Source organism: Leucoraja erinacea, chromosome 15 (genome assembly GCF_028641065.1).
Source record: "Leucoraja erinacea ecotype New England chromosome 15, Leri_hhj_1, whole genome shotgun sequence".
Taxonomy (NCBI): domain Eukaryota; kingdom Metazoa; phylum Chordata; class Chondrichthyes; order Rajiformes; family Rajidae; genus Leucoraja; species Leucoraja erinaceus.
In genome coordinates this window covers 33,816,115-33,830,677 of record NC_073391.1, presented here as the reverse complement: position 1 = coordinate 33,830,677, position 14,563 = coordinate 33,816,115, and the positions used below count along the sequence as shown (strand labels likewise).

The following is a 14,563-nucleotide window of genomic DNA, read 5'->3' as shown; positions in this document are numbered from 1 at the left end:
GGGGGGGAGAACTGTGGAAAAGTGAGAGGGTGGAAGGACAAAGCCTGGCAAGTGATCGTGTGTACAGGTGAGGGGATGAGGGGGTTGTTTGGCAGATAGGTGAGCAAAGGCTAGAGATGAGAAGGAGACAAAGGGGTATAAGAAGGAGGAGAGCGATGTGATGCTGGATGAAGGGATACGAGTTAATGGGCATGGAGGGGGGGGGGGTGGATAAGGAGTGGGGTGATGTTGCCTAAAGTTAACCGTTCGGTTTTGTTAGCCTCAGAATAAAAGGAAGCACCTTTAGAAAGGAGATGAGGAGGAATTTCTTTAGTCATCTTCTTGTTTATGGCGTGCATAGCCTAAAGTTGTAGGACAACTAGTTCTATTTGATCTTATTTGATTGTGCACGCCAGGTTGATTACATTCGTGGAAACAGGGCAGACCACGTGAAGGTTGCAATCTCCCGCCCAATTTCTGTGGAATTAATTGCCACAGGCAACTGTGGAGGCCGTTATTGGGTATTTTTGTCAGATATTGAGAGATTCTTGATTAGTATGGGTGTCAGAGGTTATGGGGAGAAGGCAGGAGAATGGGGTTGAGAGGGTTAGATGAGCCATGATTGAGTGGCAGAGTAGACTCAATGGTCTAATCCTGCTCCTGGAACTTATGAACTTATACCGTTGGGTTGTAGCTACCCAAGCGGAATATGAGGCATTGTACCTAAATATATTCTGCAGCCTGTGTTCAAGGTTTTTATATTCCGTTCACTAAAAAGCATTTGAGATCTTCATGTGGTATATGCATCTTGATTTATAAATTATATTGCAAACACTGATTCAGATCCTGTTTTATTAAGAGGGTTAGCAAAGCATTATGTATTTTATTATTTCTGAACCAAGAGCAAGATGTTAAATATCTGCTATTTAGATCTTGTGCTTGTTTTTTTTTTAAACAGTGAATAAATCTGCTTTGAGAGTGGGCCAACTGGTTGTTGCCTGGAGAATGTAAAAGGGCGCTGATGGGAGAATTATACCAACAGGGTATAATTTCTGATGTTTGACCCTGGACGATATTAACACTTAGAGTCTACAGCAGCGAGCACTCACTTCTGGGAGTGATCTTCACGAGAATTATCTGACAAGCTAAAAATCGCAGCATGCAATTTAACATTTCACCTGCAGAATGAGTTCACAACGACCATAAGCAGTCAAAATTTCCACATCAACACAGTTCATTTAAAGTTAATATTCATAGCAACCTCGTGCGAACTATTTAACTGCTGTGCTACATGAACAGAGTAGATGTGGAACTTTAATCTTTTGCATAATTTACTTTATCTTAACAGCTCAGACCATTACTCTCCCTTGGGTCATCCCATGGGTGGATGATAACTCCAGCTCTATGGCATCTCTCTGCACTCACGGAGCGGCTCGGCCCCAGATATTGGTTGGGTTCGCGAATGAGTATCAAACTTGGTTTGGAAAAGGCTCTGCCCGACACTGCAAAATGGATGTAGCCCAGTCCATCACACAAACCCCCCCACCGTCGACTCCATCTACCCATCACGCTGCCTCAGGAGTGTAGTCCACTCCAATCATTGATCACCCCTTCACATTAGTTCTATGTTATCCCCTTTCTCATCCACTCCCTACATACTACGGGCAATTTACCGAGGGATCATTAACCTACAAACCCGCACGTCTTTGTGGTATGCGAGGAATGTGGAGCTCCCGAAGGAAACCCCCGCGGTCACAGAGAGAACGTGCAAACTCCACACACAGGCAGCATTGGACGTCAGGATCGAACCCTGGCTTCTGGCGCTGTGAGGCAGCAACTCTGCAGCTGTAATAGCTTTGAGATAATTTAGAATCCACCCACATTGCAAATCTTTCATATGCCAACTCGTCCACTGCGTAATTCCAGCATTCTCTGCGCTGCCTAATTTAAAACTCTAGTTATTTTGGCTTTAACCTTACTGCCCTAATGCAATTGATTTCAGACAGGTGGCTCACACTATCTCCACTTACTATTCAGACCATCCAGTGGGGAAGGAATGATAGCCTGTCAGCCAATGATAAACCCCGCAGTCTGCATCTGTTAGTAAACTACTCAAACACATCATTGTCACAATTTACGCCATCGAGAACCCGCTCAAATGAATGATGGCTTTGCAGCTATCCGACAGTCATCCATTATCCCACATGCACAGTCACACTGCTGCAGAATGGGGTGATGCTTCTTTGGAGGAGAGACCCGAGCCAGGGAGTGTCAGTCCTGACACCTGGCATTGCATTGCAAACAACACAAGAACGAGTACTTCTCTCCCTCTTTGTTCTGTCTGTGGAAAGGACGTGGTCTCCATCCAATTCAGTTTAGCGGAAGTGAATGATTGGTGAGGCAAGAGCTTAAATTACAGCTCTTCAGCTCCAGAAGCAGAACACGAGGAAACAGAACAGCTCCCAACTCTCAGACACCTCCTCCTACTTATCCTTGGACTATGACCCCACAGATGAGCACCAGGCCACTATCTCTAGCACTATCAAAATCCACAACCCTGACTGTCCTGCCAGACCCATTGTTTCCGCCTGTTCTTGTCCCACCAAACTTATTTCCACATACTTCGACTCCATCCTATCCCCCCTGGTTAAATCCCTCCCCACCTACATTCAAGACGCCTCACATGCTCTTCGTCTACTCCATGACTTCCGTTTTCCAGGCCCCCATTCCCTCATCTCCATGGATGTCCAGTCACTCTATACCTCCATCCCCCACCAGGAGGGTCTTAAAGCCTTCCTTTTCGTCCTCGTCCTCGACCGCAGAACCAACCAATCCCCGTCTACTGATACTCTCCTCCGCCACTTCGCCTTAACAACTTTTCATTTGACTCCTCCCATTTCCTCCAAATACAAGGCGTAGCTATGGGCACGCGCCTGGGCCCTAGCTATGCCTGTCTCTTTGTAGGGTACGTCGAACAATCTTTGTTCGAGGCGTACCAGGGCCCTATCCCCAAACTCTACCTCCGCTACATCAACAACTGCATTGGTGCCACCTCCTGCACCCACACACAACTCACTGACCATCCATTTCACCACTAACTTTCATCCTGCACTCAGATACCGCTACCAGAGCCGCTGTCTGAAGAAAGCACAGAGAATTGCCAAGGACAAACTGCACCCCCTCCACACACACCTGGATCTCTTGCCATCAGGCAAGAGATATCGAAGCATCAAAGCCCGGACTATGAGGCTGCTAAACAGCTTCCTACCACAGGCTGTGAGGCTGCTAAACAGTCACTCTGCACTCACAGTCACTTGACTTGACTCTGCGGCTGGCACGGACACTTTAATAACTGGCACTGGCCACTTAAATCAGCGGCCCCGGACATTTTTTTATGATTGGTTTACTGTATTTTAACATTGTGTTTTTTTTACCTGATTTTAACTATTTATTCTGTTCCATCAGGGACTGGATTGTTTTTTTTAGTGTTATTATGTGAGAAGTGTTTTAAATTTCATGTGCGAGGCTCCGCTATTCACTGGGAAACGTCTTTTCATTTTGCACTGTACTTGTTGCTTGCAAGATGACAATAAAGGTTGATTGATTGATTGATACATCTGGACCATTTCCGACATTTCCCTACCATTTCTAGACCTCACTATTTCCTTCGCAGGTGATAGACTACTGATCGACATCCACTATAAACCCACTGACTCCCATGGCTATCTGGACTATACTTCTTCCCACCCTGCTTTCTGTAAGGACTCCATCCCCTACTCCCAATTCCTCCGTCTGTGCCACATCTGCACCCAGGATGAGGTGTTCCATACCAGGGCATCGGAGATGTCCTCATTCTTCAGGGAACGGGGATTCCCCTCTTCTACTATAGATGAGGCTCTCACCAGGGTCTCTTCTATACCCCGCAATTCTGCTCTCACTCCCCATCCCCCCACTCGTAACAAGGGCAGAGTCCCCCTTGTCCTCACCTTCCACCCTACCAGCCGTCACATACAACAAATAATCCTCCGACATTTTCGCCACCTCCAACGGGATCCCACCACTAGCCTCATCTTCCCATTTCCTCCTCTGTCTGCTTTCCGCAGAGACCGCTCCTCCGTAACTCCCTGGTCAATTTGTCCCTTCCCACCCAAACCACCTCTTCTCCTAGCACTTTCCCTTGCAACTGCAGGAAATGCTACACTTGTCGTTTTACCTCCCCCCTTGACTCCATTCAAGGACCCAAGCAGTCTTTCCAGGTGCAGCAGAGGTTCACCTGCACCTCCTCCAACCTCATCTATTGCATCCGCTGCTCTAGATGTCAGCTGCTTTACATCGGTGAGACCAAGCGTAGGCTTGGCGATCGCTTCGCCCAACACCTCCGCTCGGTTCGCAATAACCAATCTGATCTCCCGGTGGCTGAGCAATTCAACTCCCGAATCTGACATTTCTGTCCTGGACCTCACCCATGGCCAGAGTGAGGACCACCGCAAATTGGAGGAGCAGCGCCTCATAACTTACACCCCAAGGGTTTGAACATTGACTTCTCTAACTTCAAGTAGCCCTTGCTCTCACTCTCCCTCCATCCCCTCCCCCTTCCCAGTTCTCCCACCAGTCTTACTGTCTCCAACTACATTCTATCTCTGTCCCGCCCACTCCCGACATCAGCCTGAAGAAGGGTCTCGACCGGAAACGTCACCCATTCCTTCTCTCCAGAGATGCTGCTTGTCCCGTTGAGTTACTCCAGCATTTTGTGTCTACCTTATGTTAATGTTCCTATAACTCTTTTTCAGTCCGAGGCATTACATTTAGAGTGATTCTCAAAGTCTCTGCAGTGCTCACTCCTATTTACTTCCCAGTGGAATAGAAACTGCAGAGCCGGTCCAGTTTCTTAAAGGGAGTTTGTCCATTTGGCTTTTAGGTTTATTTGTAGTTCACAAGGTTTATAACAAATGTAGGTGGGTTTCTGATGATCTATTTATAACAACGAAGGTTGTCAAATGAAGGAACGCCGTGCATCTGTTGCATCTGACAATCCATCAATGCAAATCTACCTTTGACAAAAAAAAGGAAGTGCATTTTAATTTTTAGCACCAACATCACTCAGCTTGATGAGTGCAAAGCAACTCTCTGAAGGAAACATGATGAAGTGAGCACTCGTTAGTCACTTTACACATGTTGCTTGCAAAAAGGCAGCAAAAAAAATGACAAGAATCAGAAGCATTTATTCAAATGCCAGGCACATTTTAGTTATCAGCAGACAACAGCTGGCTGCACCTAATGCAAAATTCAAATAACCTCCCGTGAAATAAAATGTACTCCCAAATTAACATTGGACCTTTATACATACAGATTGGAAAAGTTTCTCCCCCCCCACCCCCCCCGCCACATCCAGGTGTTGTCTTGTGTCTGTATGAACACGTACGGATGTTTACCCGTGGTGAACAAACGGAATACACGATAACAGGTCGGAAGCAAAGAGACACAAGAGACTGCAGAAGCTGGGATCTCGAGCAACACACAAAGTGCTGGAGGAACACAGCGGCTCAGGCGGCATCTCTGGATGATGGTTCGAGTATGAAGAAGTGCCCGAACGTGAAACGTCGCCTTTTTTCTCTGCACAGATACTGCCTGAGTCGCTGAATTCCCTCCAGCACTTTGCTCTTTTTTAAGGACAGAAACAAGGATCAGCTTTTTAAGAAATTAATCCAAAAATGAAACCGCCTGCAAGTAAAGGAGACTCTTTAGAATATATTTAAGATGTTACTGATTTTTCTAACCATGTGCCCTTCCATTTAATTTTAGGAATGGTATTTTTTGTTAATGTTAGTGCCAGACTTACCGATTTTCCTTCCTGTAGATTTGATTCGTATTCCCTGTAGTTCAAAAACTTGATTGTATTAATGTACAGTATTTGTCTGATATGTTGATCCAAACCCAACCCAAAATATCACCTATTCCTTTTCTCCAGAGATGCTGCCCGACCCGCTGAGTTACTCCAGAATTTTGTGTCTATCTTCACTGGGATATTACCTGGGCTTGAGTTATAGGGAGAACTTTGGGACCATTTTTGGAGTACAAAAGGCTCAGGGGTGACCTTATTGAGGTGTACTGAGGCAAAATACTGTGAATACTGGAAACCTGGGAAAAAAGATACAAAAAACATCCATCTGATCAGAAGCACTCTCCGAGCAAGAAACATATTTAAGTGCAACGTCCCTTCATTAGAATTCCAGGTTCATCCAACTTTTGAGGATGGACCACTGTCCTGACATAGACTGATGGGACACCGAAACTGGCCCTTTGGCCCAACTTGCACTTGCCGACCAAATGTTAACTTCCTTTTTCTTTTCATCGCCACTGCCTCACCCGTTAAACATTTCCAGCATTTTTTGTTTACATTTCAGCAATGCATCCTGGCAGTGATTGAAAAAATTAGGTTTTCAACCCCAAATCCTTACAATATGGGAAATTTGCACGTTGCTTTGCTGTTCATCAGCTCTTAAGGGCCTATCCCACTTTCACAATCTTTTTTACTCGTGGACATTTTTCATCATTTCATCAAAAAAACCACCCCGACCTACATATTGCCACGAGCACCCACGACCTACCTACGACCCCCTACGACCTCGTGACAACCATGCTGCGAGTACGAGTCAAGGGCAAACTCGGCAGAGGTCGTGAATTAGGTCGTGAAAGTAGGACAGACCCATAACTTAGAACAGAAAGAACGGGCTAAACCAACTAGAGAGCGGTCTTGACCGACCTCTACCTCATTGGAAACCTTCGGACTATCTTTAATTGGACTTCACTGGACCTTATCTTGCACAAGACATTATTCCCTTTCTTCTGTATACTGTGTATGACTTGATTGCAACCATGCATAGTCTTTCCACTGACTAGATAGCACGCAACAAAATACTTTTCACTCTACCTTGGTACATGTGACAATATACAATAAACAAACATGTCAAAATGAAACAAAATGCTCACCACACCACTGTTCCGTCTTACTTTAATACTTCAGAGATACAATGCGGATACAGGCCATTCGGTCCACTGAGTTCATGCCGACCAGCAACCATTCCGTAAACTAACACTATCCTAGGGACAATTTACAATTTTTACTAATGTCAATTAACCTAAAAACCTGTAAGTCTTTAGAATGTTAGAGAAAAAAAATGGAGCAACGGGAGAAAACCCATGCGATCACAGGGAGAACAAATTTCCCACTGACAAAATTTTTGATTCTGAACTTTAGTTTGTGCCATACATAAAAATCCCCGCTGGAAAAGTTCAAATATAGAACAATCATTTAGTTAGAACTCAAACATACCTGCAATTGCACTTGAAAATAAACCCAATGCATGCGTGTCATCCACCCATTTGATATCGAATCCTTTTTTCCTGCCAAAAAAGCACTCACAGTTATTAAGAGTTCAAACATTTCCAAAGAAGAATTAGACAGCTGTTATAATCAGGTCTATTGAGACACGCAGAGACAAACATTCAGAGTACCCAACTGTATGGTTAGTAAAGGCATGATTTGAATGAACTTTGCTAATCACTGTTTGGTTTGGTTTCGTTTAGAGATACAGCATGGAAACAGTTCCTTCGGCCCACTGACTACATGCCGACCATTGACCACCAGTTCACACTAGTTCTATGTTAATCCGCTTGCTTATCCACTCCCCACACAACAGGGGCAATTTACAGAGGGCCAAATGACCTAAAAAACTGGACATCTTTGGAATGTGAGGGGAAACCTGGAAGAAACCCACGCAGTCACAGGGAGAACAGGTAAACTTCATAAGGACAGCACCCGTGGTCAGGATTTAGCCTGGGTCTCTGGCGCCGTGAGACATCGGTTCTACCAGCTGCGGCACTGTGCTGCCCCAACTGGTCTTGGTTTATATACTTACTTTAACAAGCGAGCGTTGAATTGATCTTGAGGGTTAAAGAAGGAGAAATTAAGAGTTATGCATTTGGGTAAAGAACTTACAGTGCCCTCCATAATGTTTTGGACAAAGATCCATCATATATTTATTTGCCTCTGTACTCCATAATTTGAGATTTGTAGTAGAAAAAAAAATCACATGTGGTTAAAGTGCACATTGTCAGATTTTATTAAAGGGTATTTTTATACATTTTGGTTTTCCCATGTAGAAATTACAGCAGTGTTTATAGTAGCCTACCCACCCTCCCCCTTTCAGGCACCATAATTGTAAATGCAAATTTCAAATTCTTCCAGTGTCTAACGTTCCTTTGCCATTATTACATAGGTAAGTAGGAGTGATCTTACACAGACCAAAAAGAACAGATCTTCCAGTCGTTATTTCCAGTTTAGTTGGTTCTTTATTGAAGTAGTTGTACAAACAAAGAGATGAACGAACCAGATTTTCCTTATTCTGCATACAAGTTGTAGCTTGCTGTTCTCCCCAATCTGGTGAGTACTGTACTCCCCACCCCTGTGCCTGGTCCGATCACCCCCCCCCGTCCACTATGCCCATATGTATACACCCCTCTGTGCATCTAATGACCGCCCGCAAGTGTCCAAAACAATACTGCAAGATATATTGAGACAAAATAATATAATGTGCCAACAGTAGCTCGCCTAAACATAAATGGATCCTACACACTGGCCCCTAATTGTTCCACATATTTAACAAAACAATTATCAATAAACATTAAAAGGAGCTATAAAAGCTTTACATATTATCAAAAACAAAGGTATGTACTATGTACTGCATTTAATCTTCTTTTGGGATTCTTCAATCTTCTTCTCTTCCTCCTTCTTATCCTTCTTCTTGCTGCACCTAGGTCTCAGCTTCTTGGAGCAGACATATCTTAGTTATCGGTCTTTCCAAGATGTTGTTCCTAGTCTGAAATCGAACTGTGCGCACAACTGTGTGTCTGGTATGGGTCTCCAATATTCTGCCCATTAGCCAGGAGTCTCGTGGTGCAGTAGAATCAACCACCACAACAATGGCACCAGGAGCAAAGATTCTCCTCACCCTTGACCATCGTTGTCGTTCTTGGATTACAGGCAGGTATTCTTGTGTCCACCATTTCCAAAAAAGATCTGCCATATTTTGCACCTGTCTCCATCTGCGTTTAATGTACAAGTCTTCCTTCACAAAGAGTCCACGTGGTAGTATTGGCTTGGTCTTCAACAGAAGAAGACTGTTTGGTGTAAGTGTTTCCAGGTCCATTGGATCATCAGAACACTTGGTAATGGATCGATCATTTAAAATAGCTTCAACTTCACAAATTAAGTTTGCAATCATTCATCATCCAGAACGTGTTCTTTAAGAACAGAGTGCAACACACTTCGAAGCATACGAATCAATCGTTCCCAAACACCGCCGTGATGGGATCCTGCTGGAGGATTAAAGTTCCACCTTATCCCTCGCTGAAGCATATAATTCTGGATCTTGTCCTGATTCAAGCCATCGAGTGCTTCTCTCAATTCCATTTCCGCTCCGATAAAATTTGTCCGATTGCCATTGTCTGATCTTAAAGATGAAACTTGACCTCGTTGACAGATGAATGTTCGTAGTGCATGGATGCAGGAGTCTGTGTCAAGTGTAGATGCAACTTCAAGATGTACTGCCCTGCTTGCCATGCAGGTGAAGATTACATCATACCTTTTAACAATACTTTGTCCTCTCTTGATCTCTATAGGTCTACTCCTATATCTGTAAATGGAGGCTTGTCAGGTAGAATCCTCTCCAGGGGCAAGTCTGCCATTTTTTGTTCTCCAACTCTTCCCCGTTGTCGTTTACAGTCTGTTATAACCTTTCTTGCAGCAGACAATCCAGTATCCTTTACGGTGGCGAGACAGCATATGATTTCATCCTCCATGTCCAAGCTGTTCATGGATATGTCATAATAGTAGTGTTATGTGAAGGTCCTTTGAGAGAATATTAGAATGTTTGGCCTCTTCAGGCATCACTAGTCTATTCAGGCGACCACCTACTCTCAGAAGTGCATTGTTCAGCACCCGATCTAGCTTGTACAAATGACTGCTTCTTTTGACTCCATTTTTACCAGCTTCTAATACTGATAGCTTTTCTTCGAATCTTTGTCTTTGACTGAAAGAGATGACTGTGCTTTTTGCTTGGAGAAGATCTTCAGGACATAAACACTGTCCGCGAAATGTTGCCTTAAAGACTTGCATCTCCTTATCAATCTTTTCTTTTAGTTTGCCAGGATCCTTTTCAAAGCTACTTATAGCAGTCTCAATCTCCTTTCTTTTTCAAGTCAAGTGCAAGAGTGTTGTCCTTACTTTAAGAAGCCAAGCTGCCGCAGTCTTCACATTCCTCCATGATGAGAAATAGGTAATCAGAGAGTTTGTGGGGTTCAATAGATCCTTGACAGTGACCTTCATTGTGACGTCTTGCTTGATTTCTGGATCATTAGCAGAGATTGCAGGTTCCAAGTGAAGTTTTGGCCATTCTCAGTCTGGCTTACAGAGAAACTCTGGTCCCTTGATCCATCTCTTATTGCTTAAGAAGCAATCTGCTGTTAGTCCTCTAGAGGCTTCATCTGCAGGATTTTCCTTTGTGCCAACATATCTCCATTGTGATACATCAGTAGTAACACTTACAAAAGAGAACCTGTTTGCTACAAATGTTTGGAAGCGTTTGGTTTTGTTGTTGGTGTACTTAAGCACTGTTGTGCTATCGGTCCAGAAGATGGATTTGTCCAGTTGAAACTGCAATTCCTTACGCAGTATTATGTCCACTCTGACAGCTAGGATTGCAGCTCTAAGGTCCATTCTGGGAATCGTCATTTGTTTTAATGGTGCCACTCTGGATTTTCCCATTGTGAATGCAACATGCACTTCTTTGGTATTGTCTTCCAGTCTTTGATATGAAACAGTACTGTAGCCACTTTCGCTTGCGTCTGGTGCAGCTGTGCATATCTGATTTGACTAAAGCTTGCAGGCTTCATGCACCGGTTCACTTTCAATCCCACCATCTTGTTGAGATCTGATAACCATCCTGTCCATTGCTGAGAGATGGTTTGGGGTATGTTTTCATCCCATCCGAGTCTTTCCTTACAGAGCTCCTGCATGATCAGCTTGGCTGGCAGAGTAAATGGTGCTAGAAATCCTAAAGGGTCGTATATAAAGCCGGCGCGGACAAGATGACCCGTCTTGTGTATGGTTGTTTCTGTACAGCAATTCTGAACTTGAACACATCTGTTTCAAAGCACCAGTGCAATCCCAGTGCTCTTTCCATTGGCAGGTTGTCTTTGTCCAACTCCCTGGTCTCCTTGGCTCTGTTTTCTTGTGGAATAGTTGCCAATACAGCATGGCTGTTGCTGATCCACTTTGACAGCATGAATCCTCCCATTTGGCAGAGGGAAGGCAGGTCTCTTGCCATTTGAACTGCTTCCTATTCCGAACGCATGGATTTTAAACAATCATCTACATAGAAGTTGTTCTTTACTGTGTTTGTCACCTCTGCTGGAAAGTGTGCCTAGTTGTCTTCAGCGGTCTTCCTTAATGCAAAGTTTGCACAACTTGGTGACGACACGGCTTCAAAAAGATGTACCTTCATCTGGTATTCAACAAGATCTTGCTGCACATCGCCCTCGGACCACCACAGGAATCGCAAATAGCCAATATGCTTTTCTGATACCGTAACCTGATGGAACATTGCTTTGATATCAACCATCAAAGCAACCGGTTCTTGTCTGAATCTGATGAGAACTCCTATGAGTGAGTTGGTAAGGTCTAGACCCTGCAGCAGTTGGCAGTGAAGTGATGTTTCTTTGAAGACTGCTCCACAGTCAAAGACCACCCTTAAGGTCCCTTCCCTTGAGTGATACGCCCCGTGGTGAGGGATGTACCAGATTTCTCCATCACTTCGATTCAGCTGGTCCACTGGTACCATTTCAGCATAACCATTGTCAATCATTTCTGTGAGGAAAGATGTATATTCATCATGACATTTCTTATTCTTGCCAAACCTGCGTTTCAAGCTCTGGGTGAGCTGCTCTGCAATGCAACGGTTATTTGGCATGCTGACACTTTCTTGTTTGAAAGGTAAGTCTAGACAATACTGTCCATCTATCATCTTTGCTGAGCGATTCTCTTCTCTGGACATTACCTCTGTTTCCTCGCTGGTTCTTTCACTGAAGTCGTGATTGTATTGTTTGACCAGTAGCTCCTCTAGGTTTACAATGGATATTCGATTGACAGCAGCAGCAAGGTAGCAAGTTTCATTCTTGCTTGTCCTTTCTCAGGGGACTATAGATGACCCACACCAATCATGTCCACTTGGCGAATGGTCCATCCCCATAGCTGTTGACCAGCTCCCACGTTTCCAATACCTTTGAAGCGTTTGGTCCGATGAGCAAGTCGATGCCAGAGCCTATTTCAGGAATCTTGATATCCTTCAAGTAAGGCCACTGTATCAGGTCTTCCTGTCTGGGAATGTTTAGCTGAGAAACAGGCATGGTCTTATGTGTGAACATATCAGATAGTTGTATAAAGTCGTCTTTGTCCAGACTAGATATTTCCAAACCTGAGATATGATGACTGATCACAGGCTTCACTTGGTTCATGGTACGCAAGACAATTCTAGTCTTTTGCACTGTAATGTTCGGCCTTCTCATCAAGCTTTCTGTGCAAAAGGCAGATGAACTTCAATGATCCAAAAATGTGTATGTTTGCAACACTGTGTCCCCCTTGTGGCTCTTTACCTCTACTGGACCTATGGAGAAGATGCAGGTTTCTTCACTGGCCCCAATATGACCACACAGCATTACTCACAATTGGCTTCTCATTCTATTCTGCATGCTCTGGCTTCTTATCTTTCTTCTTCTGTTCAATGTGAAGTATTCCAATATGAAGTTGCACACATCACAAGTCAAACAACTCTTGCAGTCTTTGCTCATGTGCCCTATCTTCAAACACCAAAAGCAGACTCCCTTCTCTTTTGAGAAGTCTATTCTTTCTCTGTGCCCTGTGTTCTTGATCTGTGGACACCGCCCCAATGTGTGACCACTTCTTCTTGATCTCTTGTCCTCAGCACATTGGTCCTTGCATTGGTTGCTACCAGCTCCATCTCTAGTTCCAGCTGTTCCATCTCCCTTCCAGCTGTTCCATCTCCCTTTCCAACTGTTCTTCTTATGCCTCAGTCTCTCTTTTCAACTGCTCTGTGCCTCAAGCTTGTGTTTTTTTTTTTCATGGCGGCAGCCCGTTCCAAGAGAGCAGCCTTTTCTGCCTGAGCTTGTAAGCGAGCAGAGGCCGTCGAAGATGCACATAATGAAGAACTAGGTTTGTGGCTTGATTTTGGTTTTGAGATATTTGAAACACTGTCATCTGGTCCAATTTTTTCTGAGTTTGCAACACTGTTGTATAGCACTTTCAGCAATGGAGTTTGTAGCTTGCTTTCCAACATCGCCACCTTGTGACTGAGTTTTAGACATACTGCTCACTATCCCTTTAAGACACGTTGACATAAAGAGTAGGCCTGCGGCTGGTGTTTCAAACAACTGATATCGCTCTGATTCTCAAGGTCACTTCTCAATTCTCCATTTTAGTAGCCGTTTTACAATACAGCTTATCATATATAGCTTCTCCAATAAAGCTTAATGCTGTACGTACTCACTCACTCTCTCCCTGCGCATTGGTTTTCGAGATTTCCAATCTTCGTTAGTCAGATTAGCGCAGGTGGGGACCTTGTCCAGTTGATCTGGTGTGGCGGCGTCAGGCTTGTGAAATAAAACAATCCTTTGTTCCGTTTGAATGATTCACAAGCTCCAGTTTCACTCATGGAGCCAGTTCTCACTTAGATGTAATGCCAAATTTCCAATTCTTCCAGTGTCCAACGTCCCTTTGCCATTACTACACAGGTTAGTAGGAGTTATCTTAAGCAGACCAAAAAGATCAGATCTTCCAGTCGTTATTTCCAGTTCTTTATTGAAGTAGTTGTACAAACAAAGAGATGAACGTACCAGGTTTTCCTCATTCCGCATACAAGTTGTAGCTTGCTGTTCTCCCCGATCTGGTGAGTACTGTATACTCTCCACCCCTGTGCCTGGTCTGATCACCCCCTCTGTTCACTATACCCATATGTATACGCCCCTCTGTGCATCTAATGACCGCCCCCAAGTGCTCAAAACAATACTGCAAGATATATCTAGACAAAATAATATAATATGCCAACAGTAGCTAGCCTAAACATAAATGGCTTCAACAATAATGTTTAGGACACATGGTTTCACAGGTGTTTGTAATTGCTCAGGTGTGTTTAAATGCCTCCTTAATGCAGGTATAGAGAGCTCTCAGCACCTTGTCTTTCCTCCAGTCTTTCCATCACCTTTGGAAACTTTCATTGCAGTTTATCAACAAGAGAACCAAAGTTGTGCCAATGAAAGTCAAAGAAACCATTATGAGACTGAGAAACAAGAATAAAACTGTTAGAGACATTGGCCAAACATTAAAGGCTTACCAAAATCAACTGTTTGGAACATCATTAAGAAGAAAGGCAGGCCAAGGAAGACCTCCACAGCTGATGACAGAGGAATTATCTCTATAATAAAGAAAAATCCCCAAACACTTGTCCGACAG

The 14,563-nt window shown here is 44.0% G+C and overlaps 1 protein-coding gene across 1 annotated transcript in view; it reads right to left on the bottom strand.

The window, feature by feature from the left end:
* Positions 1-14,563, bottom strand: part of r3hcc1l (R3H domain and coiled-coil containing 1-like) — a 208,004-nt gene that overhangs the window by 59,915 nt on the left and 133,526 nt on the right. Inside the window, exon 4 of the mRNA XM_055647095.1 lies at positions 7,313-7,383. Within this exon, the coding sequence (XP_055503070.1) occupies positions 7,313-7,383 (71 nt within the window). The remainder of the gene's footprint in view (positions 1-7,312; positions 7,384-14,563) is intronic.